The 26,501-nt window shown below is 39.1% G+C and overlaps 1 protein-coding gene across 10 annotated transcripts in view; it reads right to left on the reverse strand.

Moving 5' to 3' along the window:
• The window catches only part of LOC111868519 (zinc finger and BTB domain-containing protein 24), a 140,262-nt gene that overhangs the window by 2,497 nt on the left and 111,264 nt on the right, over positions 1–26,501 (reverse strand). For 7 of the 10 annotated variants that reach the window (XM_023859215.2, XM_023859220.2, XM_023859221.2 and 4 more), the window contains 7 exons: positions 20,252–20,470; positions 19,726–20,119; positions 17,346–17,670; positions 14,061–14,234; positions 10,914–11,117; positions 7,357–7,527; positions 4,307–4,496 (listed from right to left, as the gene is read on the reverse strand). In XM_023859215.2, the coding sequence (XP_023714983.1) occupies positions 4,307–4,496; positions 7,357–7,527; positions 10,914–11,117; positions 14,061–14,234; positions 17,346–17,670; positions 19,726–20,119; positions 20,252–20,470 (1,677 nt within the window). Of the gene's footprint in view, positions 1–4,306; positions 4,497–7,356; positions 7,528–10,913; positions 11,118–14,060; positions 14,235–17,345; positions 17,671–19,725; positions 20,120–20,199; positions 20,471–24,527; positions 24,720–26,501 lie in introns of those variants that run through there. The other 3 variants (XM_033753075.1, XM_023859217.2, XM_023859224.1) reach the window with 3 other exon arrangements.

Consider the following 26,501-nt stretch of genomic DNA (forward strand, 5'->3'; position numbering starts at 1 on the left):
CAAATTACAAGGCAGAATCTGAAACACTGGGAGGACACACAATTATAGATAACATCATACCATTTCTTGGAAGAACTACAATGCCACCATCAGGATTACAAATATTGAAGACACGTAGGATAAGCAGCAGCTATTGTTTTATAAGGTCTCACACTGAAGAAAGAACAGGGATTGTGGTTGCATGAGGAAAATATCTGGAAGCAAGGTGTGATAAAGACTGGTAATAGGAGAAAATTACATGATGACACCTTTTCATAACACTGTTAGAGTACTTAATTAAAGAAAGATGCGATGGACAGAACATACATCCATACAAGAACAAGAAATGCATTCAACATTTTAGTTGGAAAAGCTCACTGGGGACCTCGGCATGGATGGGAGGAAAATGTAACTGATGTTAGGGATGAAGAAATGGCTGAATCTGGATTGTACTGACTTAGGGTGGACCCCAGTGACAAAACTTTATGATAGTGATGATGAACTTCAGTTCTGTAACAAGGAATTTCTTGATCAGTTGAATAATTAAGGATGACTGCACTATGGAGCCAGTAAATAACCAGTAAATCACATCTGTTCTTGAAGATTCTTGTAATGAGCGGCTATCCCTTTGATGGCCACTGTAAAAGGAAATCTGTGTAAAACAAATGCACAATAAATTCCATTTACAAACCACAGGGCACAAAAACAGTAAAGAAAATAAAAATGAGTGGAAAAGAATACTCCATTTGACTTTAAATAATTAGCATCCTTACATGAACCTATCATTAATTACTGCAGGTCCCAATTAATTTCTTCAGCTTTTTCTATTTCTGCCGCAAGAATTCAGGGTAGGACAGACATCATCATCTGTTAGATATTTATGGTGTAGTTTAGTTAGTTAGTTAGTTAGTTATTTAGAGAGGGTGGGTTTCCCCATGCACCGCAACCAGTTTGATCTACTGTGCTTCCCTCTATGATATTCTACCAGTCTCTATACCCTACCGATAAATGCTGCGTACCATCAGTCCTGCCGAGCAAGCGAGTTCGGTCACTTGCTTAGCGATGTCTATAATGCTTCCCCCATCTATCAGAGGCCTTAGAGACTACTGTTGGGCAGGAAACATCCTGAAATTTGGCTCCGTGATCCCCTTTGGGGATATGAGGTTCTTTTACGTGCCGTAAAGTTACGACATGGGACACACAGCTTAAAGTCCCTCCCGGAGGACTTGTTCCCTGAATTTTTCCGCCCTTAAAAATTTGACGACCTCCACCGGGTATTTGAACCCGCGTACCACGAGTCATGAGGTGGGAACGTTACCTCTAGACTACAGAGTCCGCTTATTTATGGTGTAAGTAGACATTAAAAATCTCTAACACAGGGCAAACTATGACTATAATTGTCAAAGGTAATTAAGAATACAGAAATGTATTATTATATCAATTTGCATAATTTATGGCTCTGCTTAATTGACACGCCCCAGCTTTCAGAAAAACAATTATATGCCACATTTTTTCCCTTAACAACATATTTCAAACGATGCACTATCACTCACTCACTCACTCACTCACTCATGGAGTTGAACTCTTCTTCAGAATCTGCAAATTGTGCAGCTACTCAAGAGCTTCCTAGCATTTTATGGAACTTGAAGGTTCATTACCATGTTCATAAGAGCCCTCCACTGGTCCCTATCCTGAGCCAGATCAATCCAATCCATACCACCCCACCCTATCGCTCTAAGATCCATTTTAATATTGTTCACCCACCTATGCCTTGATCTTCCCAGTGGTCTCTTTCCTTCTGGCTTTCCCACCAATATCCTATATGCATTCCTCTTCTCCCCCATTTGTGCTACATGCCCTACCCACCTAATCCTCCTTGACTTGATCATTCTAATTATACTTGGAGAAGAGTACAAGTTATGAAGCTCCTCATTATGCAGTTTTCTATAACCTCCTGTCACTTCATGTCTCTTCGGTCCAGATATTCTCCTCAACACTCTGCTCTCAAACACCCTCAAAAGACGGCTTTCTTCTTAATTACAAATTCCATGAAAATTACGTGCTGGCTAAAATTATATAAGGGGGCATTTAATTTCCAACGTTAAGAAGCAAACTGCAGTGGAATACATAGGCACAAATATCCACACCATGTTGCTCATCACACGCAACTTTAATATCGTTTCTGTGAAAATTATACATTGGTGAAAATTTTATCAAGGGAAATTTTCATCTCAGTGTTGAAGTAATCACATGGTGGAATACACAGGTTTGAATATCCACACTGTATTGCCGCACCTTGTTCAGCTTTAATCACTTTTCCCATGAAAATTATGTACAGGTTAAAATATTATCAGGAGGTATATTTGTCTCAACGATCATCAAGGAATCATATGGTGGAGTCCATAGGCATGAGTACCCATACAATGTTACCACAATGCATCCAACATTCAACTACCTTACTTCAATCTAACACGTAAAATTATACTCTAACAAGTTAACACTTGCATATTTTATGCACCACAACATTCAGAAAAGGCTTTTTGTTTTAAAAGAAAAAGTGCATAAATTACATGAATAACTATGCTATTTTACATGTATTGTGTTAATTATAAGCAATATAAAAAAATGTTGAAATATAAGTTCTAGAGCTCACTGTATCTTTTACAGCACAGTCTGTGAAGACAAGAAGTTCGATTTGAGCTTCATATGGAGCAGAAAAGTATCTTTAAAGTTTGTGATGATCATATAATAATATAATTTAATGACTTTTTGTACATTATCCACTGTCCTGTTTTTCTATTTAAAAACGATATTTTGTTTACTGGAGTGTGTCTGTTCTCAGGCAAACACCTCATTAGTTCAACCCAATTAAGAGAGCTAGTCCCCATCTCCAAACACCCAAATGTTTTCTAGTGTTGGCTTCTATTTTGACAGTATTCTGATTTTATGGACTCTGGCCACAGGTGCAAGGCTTCATGTGTATGGATATTTTAATGGTTATCTGAACTCTTGCTGATTCTTTATGTCCTGCCTTGTGTTGGTTCTGGTGTTTGAAGACAGTGACTAGCCCTATCGACTGGGCCCAACTGAGTTGGCTTTTACCTAACGACTGGGACAGAATCCAGTCTCCGAAACGTTGTAAAATGGATAATGGATAATGTCCAAAAGGTCAATAATTGTATTAAACTTATATCTGTTCAACAACTTTCAGTGCAGACTTTCAATTCCAAATTTAGTGAAATCTATTTGCTAGTTTTAGTGCTAAACTTCGAAGACAAGACACAGATATAAAATCATTTTAGGCACTCCATGCAAGGGAAACACATGTTACTGAATAATAATAATAATGTGCAGAGAACTTTGGTTGAGAAACCTCACAGAAAGTAGCTCCTTCCAAGACCGAAGGGAAGGCAGGAAAATAATATTAAAGCTGAATTGAAGCATATAATATTATACGTGAACTGAACTTGACCAGTATGATGTACAATGGTTCTGAACTTTCAGGTTCTACTACCAAGTGTCAGTAACTAAACTTAGGACTGCAGAACAAATCATGGCCATTTATTAAGGGGCCTGGCAGTCACTAGACAAAGGCATAATTTGGCCATGTACTTAATTCAGCACCAAGCCATGAAGATGTATGGGGGAATGGAGGTATAACTTCATCCATCAATCCACCTTGGCACTTGACGGAGGTGAGTGGTCAACTTCACCCTCTGGCAGTTTTCCCCTAAGCAAAGATCCCACAGTATTTACTGAACAGGGGGCTAGGTGGGCCCCACAACGAGTCTGGATATGGTCAGGCCGAGAAAAATCTCTGCTGATGTTGGGAACCAAACTCCAGTTATCTAGCCCATAATCTAGGAACTATACTGACTGAGGCCGCGCCACAGCTCAAGCGGTTAGTCGCTGGCTTCCCATCACAGTGGCCCGGGTTCGATTCCTGGTCTGGTCAAGTGGGATTTGTGATGGACAAAGTGGCGCTGTCGCAGGTTTTCTCCGAGTACTTCAGTTTCCCCTGCCAATCTTCATTCCACCAATTGCTCCACAATCACCCTCACCTAACATTTGGGGCTGGTACAGTAGGCCAGAAGTGGCCGCAGTACAAGGGACTTAGTTCCACCTCACTAGCATTAAAAAAACTATACTGACTGAGTACTTTGACAGTGAACACTTCAAGTGACCTGGCAAAGTCATGACTGTAAGGAAGGCCAAAGTACAAGGGAGAGGAGGGAAATAAGCTCCAAGAATGTGTCCTAATGTACAAATAATATGTGTGGTCACAGTGAGACATCAATCATAGGTGGTAAGTTTAAGCTTCACTCACTTTAAGGTCTTTTGCACGCCGAAATGCTTTACCACAAGTTGCACACTGGTAGGCCTTGGTATCTCGATGCACTACAAGGTGCATGCGCAATGTGCGTCTTGTGGACAGCTGCAGAGGGCACACTGGACACTGGTAAGGAGTCTCCCGATGCGTGTCACTGTGAATCTTCAGCCGGTACTTTGTCTTGAAACTGCAGCATCACAGATTCTTTAGCCACGATAAATCTCAAATGTTATTTGAAATTAGCAAACTGCAAGACAGAACTTATGCTACTCATTTAAACTAACCTAACTGAGCAGTTACGCCTGTGGTCTTCGGAGTTGACACTGTGCAGTTCTGTGGGTGGATACTAATATTTCAGAGAAACATACTGCCTCCATTTTCAAGGTTGAAGGGTGTAGGTCCAGGAATAGGCTTCATTATATAGGCAGGCTACAAGTAAGGAGAGGAGGTAAAGAAAGAAAACTGGTCTGAACGAGTGGGAAGAAATAAGGCCCTTATAAGGGGCAGACCAGTTTACTGTCACAGGTGAGAAATTACATAGTTGGAAAGAATGGACCTTTTGAAGGATCCACTGTCATTATCAGGAGGACAGTAGAAGCAGATGAAACATGGGGAAAAAATGCCCCTTTTCAGAGCTGAGACTAAAATCATCAGGTGTATACAGCACTCTCTGCAAGCATGGGAAGATAAACATTGGACCGACCAGTCATTCCACACAGATGTGGCTTGATGAACACCATAATCACATCCAACTGTATCAACGTCAGAAGTCAGCCAAGGCAGGGCACAACTCTGATCTTTGTAATCCTGATGAACAACACTAGCACCATGGTTAGGATGTCAAGGTTCAGGGTTCAGCTAATAAGCAAAGGGACAGAGCTCAAGCTCCACCCCAACAACATAAACAGGGAGGATGGGTTCTGCCTCAGCAGTTCCTCAAAGCCTCTCATCCACTCTCTGAAGGAAAGGAAGAAGTTCCCTCCAAGAACAAACCGGTTACTTCCTCCTAAATGACCAGGGTCCTTGATGCAAAAAACATGGCTGTTCCTTTAGTTTCCACATCCCATTCCTTGGGGCCCTGAAATGAGCAAGTACTTTACAAATTCTCAGTTAAAATTTCCTTTTTGTGAGAAAAACTTATGATGGCCCTGAAAAGGGCCATTTTGGAACATTTCTCACATAATTCCACTCTTCTCTTGGATAAAACAGTGGATCCCTGTAAAAATCTGCTCTTTCTCATCATTCCATTTCCCAGCTGTGACTATAAACTAGTCTGCCCCTTACTAGTGTCGATTCTGTCATTTTTCTTCCCCCCGGCTTGGACAAGATTCCTTTCTTCACCCCAACTCCTTGGGTCCCACGACCACCTCTGTAACCTGCTTATATGACCAAGCCTATTCCAAACATTTCAGATTTCAAGATAGCTGCAGCATATTCCTGCAAAACATCACTACGCACCCACACAACTATACATACATCGGAAGACCACAGTTTTAATAAACACTGTCAACTGGACCACAAAAATTTAAAATTCAGCAGGTTTATGCAGCAGTAAGGATCCAAACGTATGTTTGGTTGTATCCATTTTCAATGCTGAACAGCTTCCCATATCTAATGACGATTTTTCATGATATTGAAGTCTCTTCAAGCATATAAGAGTACCAGTAATTTCAAACAGGCTATAAAACTTCTTTACAAATTTATTTTTTTTTTCCCAATGGCTCTTCCAGCCCATTCAGGGCCCTGGCCTCGTATTCAGTTCCGTAATCATTTTTCACAGACAGTAGGACTCCTTGGATGACTGATCAGCCCATCGCAAGGCTTACCTAAACACATGACAACACAAACACAGAATAAACACCACACATCCATGCTCTTAGTGGGATCTGAACCCACAATACCAGCGTCTGAGTGAGCGAAGACAGTTCATGCCTCACACCGCATGGCTACTGTGACTGGCTTACAAATCTTTACTTGCTGATAAGATATCTTATCTCCGGATTACTGTGTTTCTGGATTTCATACACCGTCTAGTATTCTGAAGAACATACTAAGAAACAAAATGTTTTAGAAACTGGACCTGTTTCCATCCTCAGCTGAGGGGGTGGGAGACATCTACTGTGTTGGGCCCCTCACAAATAGCTAACCTCAATCACTGGTCATCCACTGACTTGTCTTTCTCTATTTTTCACTCCTGTGAGCTTGCCTATTTATAAATGAGAAGCAAATCTCATGAAACCAGAAAGATTAATGAAATCTGCTGGAGCAATACAGTACCTCAGTAAAAAAATCAGAATGTTCTGGGAGAAGACCTAACCTTCACTGGTTGAAAGAGGAAATCTCTTAATCATGATATGGCACCTGGCTGAATGCGAAAACAATGTTCCATTAACATCATGATATTATTAAAATATTTAAATCTTCAGGAAGAAAACTCTTTTTCACTGCGTGTGTCTAAAATGTTTCTCAAATCAAAGAATGTCAGATATTTATTGGTAACTGAATCATACATCTCTAAGTGGTGATTTTGTAGACAAACATCCTCTGACAGCTGAAAAATCTTAGAATGTTTTTAGTTGTCTCCAATCCTTCTTAATTTTTTTTTTCCCCCATGAAATGTCAAAATGAGACAAATATCTAGAGGTGCTTCAAACATCTGTGCTTAGTTCACCAACCCTTTCACAAAATCTGTGCTCCCATCAGCCTTGTTATTTAAACCAGGCATTATTGTTCCTAAATTACATATATAATAATGACAATGATGTAATTGCTTATGTTTCATGCATTTTGCTTTTTCCCAGTGTAGGGTCTAATAAAACCCAGGAGAACAACTGCATGACACATTGAAGCAAGGATTATCACACAACCCTACACTGCACTGGACATTCGAACTGTGTCCTGCTTTCTATGTTTCTTTCTTATGAGACATGCTTCCTTCTACAGGCCAATATTCACTGTGTCATATGTCAAGTTGGATGTTGGTGGTGGAAATAGTTGCCTGCATGGAGTGATGAGGTTGTGGCACAGAGCCTCAAAGTTAGTCATACCTCTTTTTGCACTGAGTGCATTTGAATGGTGTTTCATCACTGTGGATGGTGAGGTGCTCCTGTAGGATTCCCTTTGAAGTGAAGCTGTGTCCACACTGATCACATACGAAGGGTCGCTCGCCAAAGTGAACTGCTTTCAAGTGAGCTGACACTGCCGACTTACTGCTGAATCTAGTTACATCAGAAATATCATACTCCACTGGAACATGAATGATTTAATTTCTTCTTATGTGTCTACATAATTGGTAAAAACCATTCTAAGCTGTATCTTTGTTGAATGAAACACCAGTGTCTCAGAAGTTCCTGCTTTAGCTACTAGGGTTGATGTGAGGCAACGATTTCCCCTGCTCCATTTCTACTTACGTGTGTGCGCGCATGTCTATCATCCTTACACAATCATTTTACAGGGGTACCTGGATGTATGCACTAGTTGGATTCTCAGAAAATGCTGCAGAATGTGAATAACATGTAATCAAAGATCTCCAGGGGGACATTTTCAATGTGAAACATGATAACTGATCTTTTGGGTAATTTAAAAGTAAAGTCAAAAGGCAATAACAACAAATTTACATTATGAATATTATTTACTGCAACACTAGCACTTACCAAAAATACTTCTGAAGGTCACCTAATTTGCTTAACTTAAAAAGGCTGAGTTTTATGGAGGCCAATATAAGACAGAAATAGTAAGGGCATCAAAGAGCTTTTCTCTGCACCTCAGTCAGCACTACAATTTCTGAGCTTGAATAACTGAAACTTTCTTATCTTTGTCTTTTTATGAAATGAGGAGAGGAGCCCAAAACCAGCCACATTAATAAGAATTACATTACAATTAAATCTGCATATACAGGATATCCCAGGAGGAAAGGTCAATATCTGGGGAGGTCACAGTATGATCATTCTAAGCAAAAAAAGTGTATATGTGTCTTATTATGAATGGTTTTTGAGATAGAGCTCTTTCACTGTGCAGTAGTTGGATTTGGCACCCAATATTGTCCTTCCATTCTGTTGTACTGCACCACTGTCTGAAGCATGTGAATCTGTGTGACACGTCAGTTGGCTGTTGTGACTGTTTATAGTGACATTATAGGATTTCATCCAAACAGGCACGTCAGTCATGTGGAGGAACAGAAAAATATTCTTGAAATGGTAAGCATATCCCTACTACTAGCATGTGAAGACTTTCTACATGTCTCAGTGTTTCACGAACATTTGTATGGTGAACATTGCATGATGCTTGTACCAATTTCACCCACAGCATGTGCAAAATCTACACCCAGGGGACAGTGCCATGTATCTAGAATTTTGTCATTGGTTACATACTAAACACCAACTGCTTCCATTAACACTATTCACTGATGAAGCTACTTTCAACTGTACTGGAATCTATATATACGTAGGTTGTACCAAAAGTCATGAGCAACTTTTTTTGCATGCAATCTGGGAACAGCAGACGAAAGAGAGTACGGTGTTAGGTGGAACCAGCTGTTGTGTTAACCTTGAGTGTCTTGTGATGTCAATAGCTTGCATCACGTGACCAGTATCACTCCTAACAAAATGGTCAGCAACCGTATGTCGTTTCGCCAGCGTGCTGTCATGAAATTTCTTGTGAAAAAGGAAATCTCTGCTGCAGAATTCACCAGACTTCAGCATGCTTATGGAAGTGTGTGCATGTGTGTGAGCAGTGTTTGAAGATGGGTGAAACATTTTAAAGATGGGAACACCAGCATTGAAGATGAGCCTCGGAGCAGGAAAGTTTGTGCTCGCTGGGTCCCACGGTTATTGACCGAAGACCACAAAGGTCAGCGAAAAGCCATCACCTCAGAACTGCTGCAGAGATATCGACACGAAGGCAATGATTTTTTTGCTCTGTATTGTGACAGGTGACGAAAGCTGGTTTCACCATTTTGAGCCTGAAACGAAATGGCAGAGTATGGAATGGCACCATTTGCATTCTCCATCAAAAAAGAAGGCAAAGACAGTGCTATCAGCTGCGAAGGTGATGGGCACAGTCTTCTGGGATGCAGAGGGGTTTATTCTGGCCGAATTCCTGGAACCTGGGCAAACCATCAATGCTGCTTGTTATGTCCAGACGTTGCACAAGCTCCGTCAGGCATTGCGCGATAAACGTCTGGGACAAAACATCATCATCCTGCATGACAACGCTTGCCCCCATGCCACTTGCCTCACATTGGAACCAACTGCAAAGATGGGGTGGGAAGTTCTTCCACACCCCTCCTATAGCCCTGATCTGGCACCCTCCGACTACTATCTTTTCAGATTTGTGAAGGATCAGCTGCACGGACGTTTTGAGACAAGGGAGGCAATTCAGAAAGCAGTGCATCAGTGTCTTCAGATGGCTGGAATGGAATTTTAAAGAAGGGGAATTTTCAAACTCCCAGAGCGCTGGGAGAAATGTGTACAAAGAAGTGGCAATTATGTGGAAAAATAAAGAAAGGTCTGTAGATAGTACGTAATATCTCATTCTCATCAACAATTTTTTAAGGGTACAGTGAAATAGCTCCATCTCGGAAAGCGTTCATAATAGGACACATGTACATATACAATTTTTGCTTAGAATGGCCGATACTATGACCTGCCAGAATACTGACATTTCCTCCTGCGTCACCCTGTATATTGAACAACACAAACTAACAATGTCTAAATCAGGACATACCAAAGTACACTACTCTTTGAGTAGTTCCACATAATTCACAGACTCTGGACTTGTAAAACCCAGTGCACCTTATATCACTTGTAAATAGAAGCATACAAAGCTTCTGAAATATCAGAATTTCATTAAAAACTGATGTATTCCATAAAAGAAGAACATTTCACTTAAAGTTTTACCATAGTCATACTTCAGTTCAATTGCTTCTTAGAGCAGGCTGTCTGCATTTCATAAGTTGCCATCACACACATTCAGTTGGTCCTTATGCCACTGATTTTGGGTATTCCTTTGCATGACTAACACTTAAGACACTCTATAACTCTGCAGTATGCTCTGAAATCACCTACTTAACTTTCCATAAGTACAGAAAATTAAATATCCAGCACTTCTACCGGTCACAGCCTCTGACTGCTAGGCAACAACCTGCAAGTGTGGCCACCAGTAACTTCTTGTGTGGACTCCAGTGATTTTCATGACTAATAAATATTTTGTTCAAAACCTTATCTCAGACATGAGATAAATTTTCTTCATAACTTCTGCAGACTCGACTATTTTTACCATGTGTTGCAGGTCTGTGCTATATAGCTGCATCCCTTCTTTCATCTCCATTTATTGAGAACTGTGTACTGCAACAAACTGATGGATGAAAATCTTCCTCAGCTACCAGTGAAAGAGTGTCCAGTGAACATATTCCCATTTAGCAAGATGCTGTATATTAACACTTTCCCCATGCTTTGCTTCAAATTATAAATTAACGGAATCCCTCTTTATGGGGTATGTCATGCATGCAAAAAGTTACATGTTTTATGACATGTGGTCACAGAACATAAAATGGCCAGAGGAAATTTTTGTTTGAGGACTGCTGCATTAATGCAGAGACACTTACTTCTTAGAACAAATGTCACACGGATAGATGAGTCTCTCCTCTCGTGGGAGGTGCACTCTCTCATGCTGGCGCAGCAGAGCTTCACAGTGGAATCTGCGAGCACACTTACAGCACACGAATGGCTGCTCTTCTTTTGGAACATGTGACAGAACATGAATATCATACAGGGCACGGCGATGGAATGCTTTGTCACACTTGGTACACCTGCACAAGACATGCAGAGAAACAGTGAGGAAACACTGTAGTATGTTTCAAAGCATGCTGTAAGCACTTTGAAGCATTATCTATGAAACTGCATAAAATGAATCCAGAATGTGGATTTCCTGTCTGTCTGTCTGTATGCTGCATCTCATAAACCGCTTTATGGATAAGCAGTGTTTATTAGCATGATTTGTGCACCTTTCAACCCCAAAAATTGAGTTTGAAACTTGTGATGCATGAGATATGTAAATATCTCTTTAAAGAATATATTTTAATCAACAGATTAGGAACTTTATGACTACATATTAGGGAGAAAAAGCACAATTCTTATTTCTTTCAGTGTAAATTGTAACCATCACTTTGAACTTGGCTGGAACTGTTTTAGATTGGTAGCACCTCCCAGCAGAACTGCCAATATGGACACGTCCTACTTGTGAAGAACCTTCCATTTGTGTTTGGACCCACAGCACAATCAACAAGCCTACAAGACAATAAATCTCAAACAAAACCCACCCAGGTAAGAGAACACGTTGAAAATGTTAAATGGTGTCACCCATGCATCTGTCGCATTTCCAGGAAATGTTCAGTAATGCACTGATGTTCCTTTTCAGAAACAAAGCAAACCTGAAATTTTAAAATCTGGTCTTTTCTGCAAAATGTCTAAGTCATTTTTGAGAAGAATGTTCAAGCCTAGCAAAGATTCCATCCAATTTCTCTTTGGTGAATGCTTGATGTATTAATAGGTTCTTTTTTTTTTAATAACACCACTATCTCCTAAATTAATTTACTACAACATGAGTAATTTTTCTTTTTCAAATTGTAACATCCTGAAATTAATGCAGGAATTTTCTCTCACTTTTCACATGAGTATCATACATGAATACTCGTTTCAATCTGTAACTCTCACATGGCATTTCAACACAAGAAATAACAGGCCTAACTGAATGCTTAATACAGTATAAGGGGGTTGGGATTATGGTTAACTGGCATATAATGCATAAACTCAATTCACACTAGCTTTTTAAAAATTTATTAAAGTGACAATGGGGAAAAATTGTGATGTGTTGACTATGCTAAGAGTCTGAACAAGCACACTGTAAGTTGTTGCGATCAGAGTGTGTCCCCCAGCCGAACTAGCTGAAAGATTTCAAGCAGGCCTTCAGACAACCATTTGGAAATATTTCCAAACCCGAATCGCTGCTTATTATTGCCAATTTAATGTAAGACCATACATGTGAAAGGCACAGGGATGTGGGGAACCTGACTGACAGCTTTTCCTCTCCTGCATGTGCCTCCTGTGCCCCGAGGGACACGTATGTCATGGCAACTGTCTGAACAGTAATCATTTGTGAGTTTGAGCAAGGAAAACCTGTTTAGAGTTGTGCACGTCATGAGCTGAGTTCAATTCCAGAAAGACACACTCAGTAAACTGTGAAGGGTAATGAGCATGAGTGCATCAGAGGTTTAAAATATTGAAAACCCTTAAATTCTGATGTCATCAGTTACATCTGCCATAACAGAACTGAGTATATCATAAGGTTTAAGAAATTTCATGTTGATTTTCTTTAAATTATTTTCAAGGATGTACCAATGTATTTCACGTAGATTTATATGATAATATAATTGATTCTGCATTAATTACATTCCATCAAGTGTAAAAAGTCTCACTCTTATCTAATTAACCAAATAAGAATTAGGGATACTATAAAAAAAATTATAGCTCACTTGCCCAATTTGAGAAAATGTCCCTTGATAAAATTTTGACCAATATGTATTTTTTACAAAAATTGCAAATGAAATCACCCATGTCATGTTGCCATATGGCATTCAACTTTACCAACTAAATTTTCTGCAAAAATTATATCAAGGCGCATATCTGTGTCGATGTTTCTCAAGGAATTGCACGGTAGAGCATGCAAGCACATACTTCCAGACACACTGCATCTGCATCCGCAGTTCCAGTTGTCATGAGATTCAGCAGGACTAATAAGGAACAACTGGATGTATGTCACCTAAAATTATTTATCGTGTATGTGCAAACAAAATATCACGTTGACTTCAAATGTGAAATCTAAAGACAACTGAGAAACCCAGTGTTTATTCCAATTGTAATTTGGTTGCACCTTATATGAATAGCATGTACAGTGCACAGGTCAGCAGCAAAGGCATATGGATGCCACTGATTGCAAGTTCTTAGATACGGTTGTTTCTTTACCTATCTCTATTTCTCTTCTGCTCTGATAGGCCATGACCAGCTACCTGCCTGTGGCCACTCGTTGGATCAGACACTCATATTTCATGAGCTGATCAATCACAATGAATGTACTTCAAAGGAATCAATATATCTCTGTTTGAACTGAGGGGGTTGTAGTACATGAAATTGCATAATTAATTCCTTACTTCGTATCCATTTAATCATTTGTGCTAAAAGTTGAAGATAAAAATACAATTATGTAATTTTTGTCAATATTTATTTTCTAAAAGTAAGTTTGAGCAAATTATGTGAGTAAATAACAATAACCAGAATTTGGAATTTGTATCTACAATGAAAGTTGTCAAGTAAATTTAATTTTGTACTGTGCTGGTAATTAGAATACTTCCATTAAAAAAGGCTGAAACTGAACTGAACTGAATTTTTTAACAAGTTCTTTTTATACAAGAATTGGTAAATGCAATTCAAGCAAAAATTAGTTTATGATGCTGGCAATACATTGTTGTAAAATAAAAGAACATTCATGAGGGAATAAAAGTCACAAGGATCACATTTAGAAACTCTGTTACTCCAGTTGTTCCACTCCTGTTAATACAGCTGTCCTTTAGCTAAACTGCCATCTGTCAACATGAAGGGTCACTATTTCTACAAGAAACCATGGCTGGCCTCAAATTCATACATATGGGGAAATCTTATACACAATCTATGATACACAAGTCTGCTGTTTCCTGCACCTATACTTGTAAGTGTTGGTGTGCTTCAGTCGATGCTTTATGATGGATGCTCGGCTGGCCAGTACTTTAGCACACAGACACACCACATGTGCTGCTTCCTCGTGCATTCGTCTGCAATGTACAGACAGGGAGTTCCAGTTTCTGCACACCTCTCCACAAACGTGGCACTCCCACCTGTGGATATGGGCAATAACTGAACATGATATCCTGTAGGTTCATTCCATATCAAATTAACACACCAACTGATATGATCATCTTGGATTTTAATGACATTTGGCAAGCTTACAAAATCTGATGCGTGAGTGATAATATAAAGTTCTTCTTTTCTATCTGAATGAATATCAAAGATATTTAATTTTGAAGTTATAAGTTCTCTCTCTCTCTCTCTTTTTTTTTTTTTTTGCAATCTCTAATCCCACCACAGGAGACAAAAACACTGTAAGACAAGGCACCGGCAAAACCATTAATACCAAATAATACTACACCAATATAACGGGCCTCCAAGCAGTTAACTATACATGTACAAGTCATGAATATACCGCTATATGTCCGGGGGGAATATAACAAGATTGCAACACTGGCTTCATAGTATGAAACATTAAATGAATAGTTTTAACCATATTTTATTTTATAACTTTCTTATAATTCTTATAATTTTATTGAATTATTATAGTGTAACATATTTGCCAAGTATCCAGCTCTAATGTCACATTGAAATGCAGTTCAATAGTGTGTGAGCCTGATAATGGCTCTAAAAGCCGAAAAATTGTTGGCCTAGACCGTTTCGTTGTTGTGTGATGACAGATCCCTATAAAGAATTCTTTATAAGTTCTCCTTAAATTTGCTGCCCCTCCCATTCCCTAAAATGCTTATAATTCTGGCCCTAATTAACATACTTCTTGTAGGGCTTTCATTTGGTGTGCCACTCCTAATATGGCACATCAACATTTTGACCTTGGCCCTGGTATGAATGTATGATTTATGGAAGATTTTTCTTAAACATTGTGATTCTTCTAGTACATTTTGACGGATTAATGAGATACACATTACATACATACTGTTGTTAGTCACTTGAAGTAAAAATTATAGTAAGCTACACAGGTAATACATTATTAATAAAAAAGGCAAAAAAGAAACTCATATGTTCGTTCACCATAATATTGCAATCAGTTTTCATTTAAGTGAGATGTATTACACATAAGAGTAGCAATTTAATATGCAAAGCCTGATTTCTAGTTTCTCAGTGGTGCAACAAGATTTCTTTTACTGACAAGAGATGTGTAACCTGCTGCAGTTTCTGGATCCACTTTTAAGCACTTTTGCAACTAGAACTGACGAAATATCTGGTAATGGACCTATGAAAAGATTTACTGGGGTCACAAGGATGTAGAAACATTAGACGAATTTCACTGTCATTCACTTGTAACACAAACGCAACCCACCACTCTCTGTCATATTTGCAAGTTTCAAATCCTCTAATATCTTCCATCTCATACTCTTCATTTTTAAAGTGTACTATATGGTTGGTGTTGAACACATCTGCCTCTAAAAACACTTTTGTCTGAACCTGATTCAGGAATGAAACAATGTATTTCTGTGTGTCTGTGCTTTCCTGAATCTCTCTTCGAGCATTGCTGCTTCTTTTCTGCAGTCTTCAATGGTAAAATACTCAAAGGTGACTGAGGAATTCTTTACGACATCCCATTTGTAAAGTTGTGTTGACATCATGACCTGCTCTGCATAAGAGTTTTGCAGACTTCGCTTTCTTGCTAGCCTTCTAACCGTTCTGCCAATCCCATCACATGCATGTTTCCCATGTGATACTGCAAGGAAGATCCAATCAACATCCATACCAAAATAATCTTCATGACAGCAGAGGTTGATGAAATAGCTGTTTCCAGAGTTCATCTGTCAGTAGTCATTCGCTGTCTGTAGGTTATATTAACTTGTTCCATATTGCTAACCAAGTTCTGAGTTCCCCTGGTAGCAACTTCCACTTGGCACATTACAAATATTCATAAGTTTTACAATTCTTTATTAAGTCCGTCACAACACAATAGTGTTCAAGGCTAAATTAGCGTCGCTACATGTTTTGGCTATTCATATCCATCATCAGGGAAACACGCGATCATGTTTACACACTAGTGAACTGCAATTGCATAGTAAGTCTGGATACTTGACAATTATCATATTATAAAACAAGAGTTTTGCTGTACAATAAGGTTAAATCAATTCAAGCGATAGTCTATATCACAAAGTCAGTCACTGCAATCTTGTACTTTCCCATGGACAATGGTATATTCTAGACTTTTTTTTGATAAACTGTTTGGAGGTCTGTGAAGTATAGTTTTAACATTAACTGTTAGGTCGGTGCCTCATCATACAATGTATTTATGTCTGTTTAGCAGGGAATACAGAGTGCATACATCTGCAAGTTCACTGATGTCTTAAGAGGTTAGCAGGAAGTTCAGCTTGCTTTATAGCAGCTCTTCCTAGATGATATGGTAACATGATCTGGAACCAATTCATGCTTGTTCCTGAAAATTTGAGAAGACCGTATTTCAGGATGTTCAACTGCATTCTCTTCCTGTGCTTACACACTTCAATGCAGAAGCATATGGGAAAGCACTAGAAGTCCACTGACATTTTAGAGGAACATGTCACCTCCACCTTCAGGACTAAGCAACACACTGCACAAGCAATAAGCAAAAAGCAGGTGGCAGGCAGAACACTCTGCCAGCCACCTGCTTCTTGCTGGTTGCTTAGCTAATGACCATAATAAATGCTACTGAACTTCATTCAGTGGTCCATCTCTGAGGATGAAAGGCCAAACAGATTACTTCTTGTCTTCAACACTTCCTGTTTCACAGGAATTCATTACGTGGCATACTGTCTAATTTTTGTGAAAAGGAGAATTCAAAAAAGGACACCAAAATGAAATCTGGCAGTACACATAATGCAGTAATGTTCAAGAACGAATAACCATTTCACTTAAGAAATATTCATGTTCACATTTCAGTTGTTCAGACATACCTGTTGTAGCTTGTAGACAGCTTGAAGGTCATGCACGTATCACAACACGCTTCTCCTGTTTCAGTGTCGCTTGATGTATTTACTTGAATAAATAATTTATCTCTTTCTATAATAAGTCTGATAGTAGTATGGGCTGCAAAATGTTTGTATCTCCTTTTATACATGAATGAACAAGATAAAATCAACAAGTGGTCGCCCCGTTTCCATCATGACAGCTAATGTGACCCAATATAAACACTAAAAGATTCATACCTAAATATGGCTGGTTGATGACTTGTCTCTGATGAAGTACCTTTCTCTTCACCACTCCCTTCAGATTTCTTCTTCAGGTCATCATCATCATCGTCATCATCATATTCATCCTCATCATCATCATCGTCATTGTCATGATCATCATTTTCATCTTCATTATTCTCACTATTGTCTGCTGTGTCATTGTTGGCATCAAAGTTGCCATCATTGTCCTCTTCACTGGGCACTTCTTTAATTGCAGTTTCTAGTGGTTTCAGCTTTACAATTCGTGGGATTTTGGCCTTGCGCTTTGCTGCACCCACTAATGCTTTAGGAGGTCGGCCCCCTGATACAAATAAAAGAAAATGAATGTCATCATTCAAGTTTACAGAGAGGCAACAACCCCAGGAACTGACACAGAACATTTGGCCTGGCACCCTAACCAAAACATGTTTATTTTTACTTCTCAAAGCATAAGGTAATTATTCATTTCCATCAAATTTTGTGGAAGGGGAAAATACAGAAAGAAAAAAGAAACCAATAAAAAGCACTGCAACATGTGAAATGTCACACACTAATCAGGTAGAAACCGTTCAGCTGAAACCAGAAGAATGAATCTACGTAGATGAAATAGGGTGTGAGTGGGGGTACTGAAAATCAACTGTTGTGGTAACATGCATATACAGCAAGAAGGAAGAATTCACATAGGCAAAGCAGCTATTTTACTCTGGATTAATGGGGTTTTGGACCTTGTCCATCACATCTGAAAAAATTAGAGAACACAATGTTTTGGCAACTGAATCTATTTCCATCCTCAGGTGAGAGGGGGAGACACCTATTCTGTTCAGACCCTTCAAAAGAGCTATCCTCAATCACTGGATGATTGACTGATGGATCGATCATGTCCAATGATTTGAGGTTAGCTCTTTCTAAGGGACCCAACAGGGTAGGTGTCTCCCCTTTCACCTGAAGATGGAAACAGATCCAGTACCTGAAACACTGTGTTCTCTGGATTTTTAGAATACCATACAACAGACAAAGTCCAAAAAACCATTACTTCTGAGTGTTATACAACATTGTCAGAACCCTTTAGAATCAACTACTTTACTGTCCACCAACTGAAAACAGCAGACCAAAGTAGACACTATAAAGAATTAATAAAACAGCTGGTGGAAGAGGACTGGAATTATCGACATTTATAGAATATGGGTATATGAGTACAGGGAAACCATTAAATTGGAGAACTACATGACGGAGAATAATATGGAAAAATAATAAAGTAGTACTGGAAGACTTACTTCTCACACTTATGACGCTGCACAAAGACATCCATCATTTTGGATGATATTAGCTACTGATATGGCTGTAAAATGTATCTGGTTGAACACCGAACAGTTTATTTATTATGAAATAGACACAATAACGTTTTATGAACTTTCACTATAATTTCTGAGGAATTTATTTCTAAATAGACACAATTTTAATAGCATACAAAAAGGTATGCAAAGCTCACTACATCATGAAACCTCACTTTATTAGCTTTAAGCTGGTTTGGATGTTTACAATTCCGTAAATCGATACTTATCATATCTGATATTTTTCATAACTTAAGTGGAACAAGTGACATAGTGCTGTGCCCCAACAACACAATGGGGCAGAACACCACATCAGTAGAAGCAACGAAACTACACTTCAACAGAAAACTAGAAAAGAGCACCATAAACAAAACTCCAATATGTAGATTGTAACACAGAAAAACAAAAAAGAACATGACCAGTGAGTCCACCATAGAAAATCTAAAGGCACACGCCACCAAAAACAGGAGAGCATGAGGCCATAGATACTAACAATGCATATCTGCATAATATTCAACATTATACTAAAGGATCAGACTTTCAGGCATTAAGTCAATGTAATGAAGTTTTGATTTATATATAGCAACATGGTAATTACTCATTACTCACATTATTGCTATGGCCTACACCAATGTCCCACTGAACAAATTCAAGACAGTTAAATGAAATTCATATACCTACATCCTACACATTCTAGCGTCTTCTTCCAGCCTCTCTTTACCTGTGGCTCTCTAACATGAATTGTGCATGCATTTATTGTTTCTCCCACTGACACTACACATACAGCCAAACTCAAATTCTTCATATAATAATACCAGTAATGCTTCACTCATGGTTCTTGGCAGCCGCATGCTGTGGAATATCATCATACTTGCTACATTTCCTGATCATCATACCAACACTTCCTTTGTGTGAGCTACATGCCCTGCCCAACACAACAATACTTTACTTACATTTCTTGGAAACTGGCTGCAGGGGTACCTCCTCTGCTACTCCTCCATGCATGCTACACGACATGCCCATCACACCAACAGTACTTCACTTACGTTTCTTGGCAGTGGGCTGCTGCGGCACCTCCACTTCACCTCCCCCCCCTCCATCTTCTTCATCTTTCTCCTCCTTGATTTTTAACTCATTGTCAGTAACTCCAGCTGTAGCTGCCTCAAAGTCCCGCTGCGTCTGTGCCAGACTCTGCAGTCTGCTGCTGACACGACGCTCTCGTTCCCTCTCTCCTTCCTGTCGACCCTTATTCTCATTTCCAGCACGTGTCAGAATCCTCACTTTCTTCCCACGAGCCTTAAAATTACTTCTTGTTCGGAGGACCCTCTTTCTGAGTGCCTTCACTTTGGATTTCTTTACTCCCGGAGCAATGCAGTCTGATGGGATGAAGGGATCTGCTTCTATGGCCAGCATCTCAATGTCCTTCTTACTGTCCACAGGCTGCAACACACACTACAGGTTGGTATACTTACAATTTCATCAACATTTTGACTTCACTGGAATTCATCTAGACTATGTACCTCTAAGCTATATAAACGTCTACCAGACTACACTGCATCACTTCCTATGTACCTCTTCAGCTTGACCTTTATCTTCACTCTCCTGAAGAAATTCTTCTCTTATTAACCCAACTTTGGTATCAACCTCATCGCCCATTTCAACAGTTGCTTCAACCATTGCGCGGAACATGGCCTGTACACGCTGACACTGCTCTGCATAGGAATCAAATGAGCCAAGCTTTTGTGAGCAGGACTGGCATACTGTGTGTGGCAAATCATCCTGGTTGTCAACCTGGCACAAACAGAGAAACAAAGCTCTATGACTTACATTTCACAAGATTTTCACTGCCATCAATTTATTGCAGATACAGATCTGCTGTCAACCTAGTTCACCAACTGCATAAAATCAGACTCCACAGAGGCATAAATTAATTTTCCTTGCATTTTGTCAAACCATACTTTTTGGTATAATCTAATTTCATGGCCAATGTATTTTTCATATATATATATACATACATACACACACACACACACACACACATAAATCTATTGACAGTGGAAGGGACTGCATTATATTTTACTTTTTATTTGCTCATAAATGTTGCAGTCCATTTAAATTAAATAAGAATTACCACTAAATTAATTGTTTTTAATATTATTCTGCCTGTTCTACAAAAACCACTGCAAAAAACATTAATAATTACATTTTTCATTTTAAGCCTTCTGCCAATGCTACATAACCTTCAAACAAAATCTGTAGATCTATATTATGTAGGACTGGAAGGGGAGGTTTACCTGGGTGACACAGAGCAGGAACATGGTTCCTGGTACCACCATGGTAGGATTGAAGGCCTGTCAGAAATCTGAAAAAGTTGGCTAAAGGCTAAAGGTATTGGCTCTGGTGAAGCTGGGTTAACCAAATGATTCTGAGAATAACCAAAACAGGCAGCACATATGGGAGAATAAAAAGGAATGGGAAAGGCTATGCCACAGATTATAGACTACACAGTGCAGCACAACTGTCAACAGCTGAACTACATTTAACATGTAAGATTTGAGGCTTTCACGGTGGTGACTATGAAGAAAGCAGTCTTCTGGGATTTGGCACCGTGTATATGTGGTGTTAACCGACGTTTCGGAGGAACGTATCGCCTCCATCTTCAGGGTAGAAGAAAAAATATATAAGAAATCTGCAAGCAAAGAGACTGTGAGAACCGGTAAAAGCAGACAGTCTGTCACCGGTTCTCATGGTCTCTTTGCTTGCAGATTTCTTATATATTTTTTCTTCTACCCTGAAGATGGAGGCGATACGTTCCTCCGAAACGTCGGTTAACACCACATATACACGGTGCCAAATCCCAGAAGACTGCTTTCTACATTTAACATGCCTAATTAAAACAGCTTCCTATCCAGGGGTTTCTTCCCTGTGGGGGAAGTGGCTGAAGTGGCATCAAGTGGACAACAACCTCTCATCTGCTAACAAGGTTATGAGCAAGTAGAGTTTTGTAGAATTTGAGGTTATCTTCTGGGATATAATGGCCAAGCCCCACTGCATGAATGTAAATTATGTAGGTCATGAGTGAGCAAGTCTTCTGTTTGTTTGTTGTGTCTGTTCTATATTGACAATATTTTGATGTGGACATGTGTAGATTCTAAAGGGTTCTGACAATGGTGGATGACTCACAGGGTTTTTGGACTTTTTCCATCGTCCGGAATTCTAGATAACAGAGGACACGACAGTTCAGAAACTGGATCCTTTCTCACCTGATGATGGAAACAGATCCAACTTCTGAAACGTCATGTCCTCTATTATCTAGAAATCTTGGACAATGGAAAAAGTCCAAGAACCCAGTAATTCTTTGGATATGTGTGGTTAGTATTCTGCACATAATGTTACTTAGTTTATGAAGATTTCGATGGTTCTTTTCTTTCCAAACCTTGCATTTGGAAGATGTCCATATGGACCAGTTTCATAAAACTGTGTCAAGAGCTCTAATCGGAAACCAACAGGAGAACCGAACTGGACACTTGTTAGGTTTATGTATGTAATACAATGGCAATATACCCATTTGATTGCTTGAATTCACAACTCCATGAACACCGAAAGATATATTTCAGTAAATTCTATCTGTATGAGCCTACCGTCAATTTCAAGAGTATTCAACAATAAAATACTATGATCAACTGTGGTGTAAAAAAGTGCCTGATACCATTTGTCACCTTGCAGTAGACCCTACTAGGAAACAAAGCAGGAGGCGAAGTATTACGTTCTAAGATACATAAGCTAATTACTTCTATTTGGCATAAGGAAAAATTGCTTGATCAGTGGAAGGAATCTATTATTGTACCAGTTCACAAGAAGGGTGATAAAACTGACTGTAGTAATTATCGAGGGACATCACTGCTATCAACTTCATACAAAATTTAATCCAATATTCTACTCTCAAGGTTAAGTCCATACATAGATGAAATTATTGGGGATCATTAGTGTGGGTTTCGATGTAACAGATCAACTACAGATCAGATCTTTTGCAGTCGTCAGATATTGGAGAAAAAATTGGAGTACAATCAGACAGTACATCAGCTATACAGAGAATTCAAGAAAGCCTACGATTCAGTTAGGAGGGAAGTATTGTAGAATATTCTGATAGAGTTTGGGATGCCCGTGAAATTAGTTAGGCTGATTAAAATGTGTTTAGACGAAACGTATATTAAAGTCCATATAGGTAAATATTTGTCTGATAATTTTCCTACGCAGAATGATCTAAAATAGAGATCCTTTATCACCAGTACTTTTCAACTTTACTTTAGAATATGCCATTAGGAATGTCCGGGAAAATCAGGTGGGACTGAAATTAAATGGGACACATCAGCTGTTGGTCTATGCTGATTATGTGAATCTACTGGGTGATAATATAGATACCATAAAGAAAAACACATAAACTTCAAGTGATGCAAGTAAGGAGGTTGGTCTAGGAGTAAACAGAGAAAACTAAGCATATGTTGCTGTTTCATCACCAAAATGCAGGGCTAAATCATGACATAATGATAGGAAACAGATGTTTTGAAAATGTGGCACAGTTCAGATATTTGGGAATGACGATAACAAATCAAATCCTGATTCAGGAGGAAATTAAGAGGAGACTGAACTCAGGTAATGCTTGCTACCATTCAGCCCAGAACCTTTTATCTTCTCATCTGCTGTCCAAAAACCTAAAAATTAGAATATACAAACCTAGAATTTTGTCTATGTTTCTGTATGGGTGTGAAATTTGGTCTCTGACATTAAGGGAGGAACATAGACTGAGGGTGTTTGAGAACAGGGTGTTGAGGAGAATATTTGGACCGAAGAGAGATGAAGTGACAGGAGGTTGGAGAAAACTCCATAATGAGGAGCTTCATAACTTGTACTCTTCTCCAAGTATAATTAGAATGATCAAGTCAAGGAGGATGAGGTGTGGGAGACTGAGGAATGCATACAGGATATTGGTGGGAAAGCCTGAAGGAAAGAGACCACTGGGAAGACCAAGGCGTACGTGGGTGGACAATAATAAAATGGATCTTCGAGAGACAGAATGGGATGGTATGGATTGGATTAATCTCGCTCAGGATGGAGTCAAGTGGAGGGCTCTTGTGAACATGGTAATGAACCTTCGGGTTCCATAAGATGCTGGGAAATTTTTGAGTACCTGCAAAATCGGCGGCTCCTCAAGAAGGGCTCAGCTCCATGAGTGAGTAAGTGAATTTTTATGTTTCTGAAGAATTATGCTTTGTATGTTATAATACCAATCAAACTGCAAGTCAATTTTTGTATCAAACCACTATATGCAAGCCATGATAGATCAATTGGTACAGCAATGGGCTAGAGGCTGGATGACTGGGGTTCGATTCTTGGCAGTGACAAGATATTCTTCTCTTCTCCACAGCGTCGAGACTGGCAATGGGGCCCACCTAGCCTCCTACTGACTAAGGTGTACTGATGGCCCTTTGCCCAGAGATAAAGTGGCTGATACATGAAGCTGACCACTGTCCTGCACCTTGTGCTAAGTTCAAGAATAGTGGAGCTATATCTCTACTCCCCCTACATATGCATTAATTAAGCACAGGGAATTTGATTTGTTTCATTCTGGTCCATCACACTACAATATCATGAAAAGTTAAACAGTTCCGTTCATTGTGAATTGTGATAGCCAGTCACACTGGACGGAACTGTTTAACTTTTCATGATAAGCACAGGGACTTCACCATTTTTTACTTTTATTACCCCATTGTACATATTTCATATGCCAAGTTACAATGATAACTATCCCTGTGTCCAAGCATCATCCTTGACAACACGTAAGACGTACCCCAGACTGAATGGTGTTAATGTTGTCCCATGCCAAGAATTCGCAATGTTTCCATTTTGATACAGTTGATGAGAGCACTCCAATGGAATAATGTTCATAAAAAGTTTCAACTGAAGTGTTTAATTCATGTCTATAATATTCATGCCTGTAACCGAACCACATATCAAAAAATATTTCCTGAAATACAGGATGAACAGAAGTAACTGAGATGGACAGTCTTGAAACACAATCAAAATACTTGTCGATTACAGACATAATTCTAAGGCTGGAGTCCCACAGTATAAGATTAGGTTATAAGCATTTCCAATTCATCATTCATCCAATAATTCTAGCATTCAACAATATACAGTGTATGAACTGACAGTGTCAAAAATTAACCACAAAAACGTACAGTGGTGTCAACTCTGCAGCGTTTTGTGAACATGAACGTGTCCTGTAGCACTTTCCTTGAGCTTGAACATTGGGATTCTTGATTCATTCTTATGTAATACAATAATCCTGCTATAAATAAAAAGATTAAGTCATCCAGTGAGATGTGAAGCTGACAATGAATGTGCATAGAACAGAATGTGGCAGATGGCAGACATTATCCTGGCATTCACATCCACAGCCTTTACATATGGAGCTCAAAAACAATGCAATTATAACAGATAACTTAACTGGCATTTGACTGGAACTGGGTACCCCATAAATACAGACTTAGAACAACATACAAGTTCACTTGGTAGGATACACTTGAGAACAAGCAGCAAAGAAACAAAGATGGCCTCATATATGTGAGGGGAAGCATCTGCTGCCCAAAGGGGGAAATACACTAAATATTAACATAAAAGACTGAAATTATATTAAGAACATTTTACTCTTCTATTCTGAACATAAAGGGTGATTCACGAGGATTTAAACTGAAGTCTGGAAGCAAATTTTCTGGCTGAGCCCATTCAAAAAGCATCCATGCTCATATACATCGATAATTATCAGCACAAGATATGTTTCCAAAATTTTCATTTCTTATTTAATGACACTGTCAAGAGTAAGATTATATGGCATAGGTTCTATTTTTTAGTGAATTAGATAATAGAGGAGCTGGGATAGTGTAGTCAGCTATGGGCTGGATGACTGTGGGGTTGGAGTTTGAGTCCTGGTAGAGTCAAGAATTTTCTATTCTCCACGTTGTCCAAACCGGCTCTGGGATTCACCCAACCTCATATCCAATGGGTACCAGGGGCTCTTTCCCCGGTAGTAAAGCAGCCGGGGGTGTGAAGATGACCATTCACCTCCAGCTAGTGCCCAGTAAAAATGTGGATCTATACATCTACTCCCCCATATGCCTTCATGCTTAATGAGTTAAGCACAGGGACAACTTTACCTTACCTTTTATATAACAGCACTGCTAGTATTGAGGCCAAACAGTGTCACTTCTATTTTTAAACTAAATTTGAATTCAATGACAGGTTACATTGCATTGTGTTTAGATGGTTGAATTTATCTGAAATACAATCCAGGGGAACAGAATAGTAGATCAGAGGCAAGTGCTGAAAATTTGGGAAAATTATATTACAGAACTATATGGTCGACCTAATCGGCCACAAACCTTGGAAGTGGAACCGGAAGAAGAAGTAGATACAGATGAGAAAGGACCATATATTTTACAAAGTGAGGTGGAAAAAGTTATCAAGGACATGAGGAACGGAAAAGCTACAGGAGATGATGATGTACCTGGAGATGTGCTTAAGTTACTGGGAGAAGGTGGTTTGAAAACACTGACAAAACTAATAAACACCATATATGAAACTGGGGAATGGCCCAAGGACTTCACAGAAGTGACAATGATTGCCTTAAAGAAAAAGACAAAAGCTACAAAATGCAGCGACCATCGCACAATAAGCCTTATTGCACATACAGCAAAGATAATAGCAAAGATACTTAAAAGAAGAATTGAAAGGAAAATAGAGGATATACTTGGAGAGGATCAGT

The sequence above is a fragment of the Cryptotermes secundus genome, unplaced genomic scaffold, assembly GCF_002891405.2.
Source record: "Cryptotermes secundus unplaced genomic scaffold, Csec_1.0 scaffold206, whole genome shotgun sequence".
NCBI classification, from domain to species: Eukaryota; Metazoa; Arthropoda; class Insecta; order Blattodea; family Kalotermitidae; genus Cryptotermes; species Cryptotermes secundus.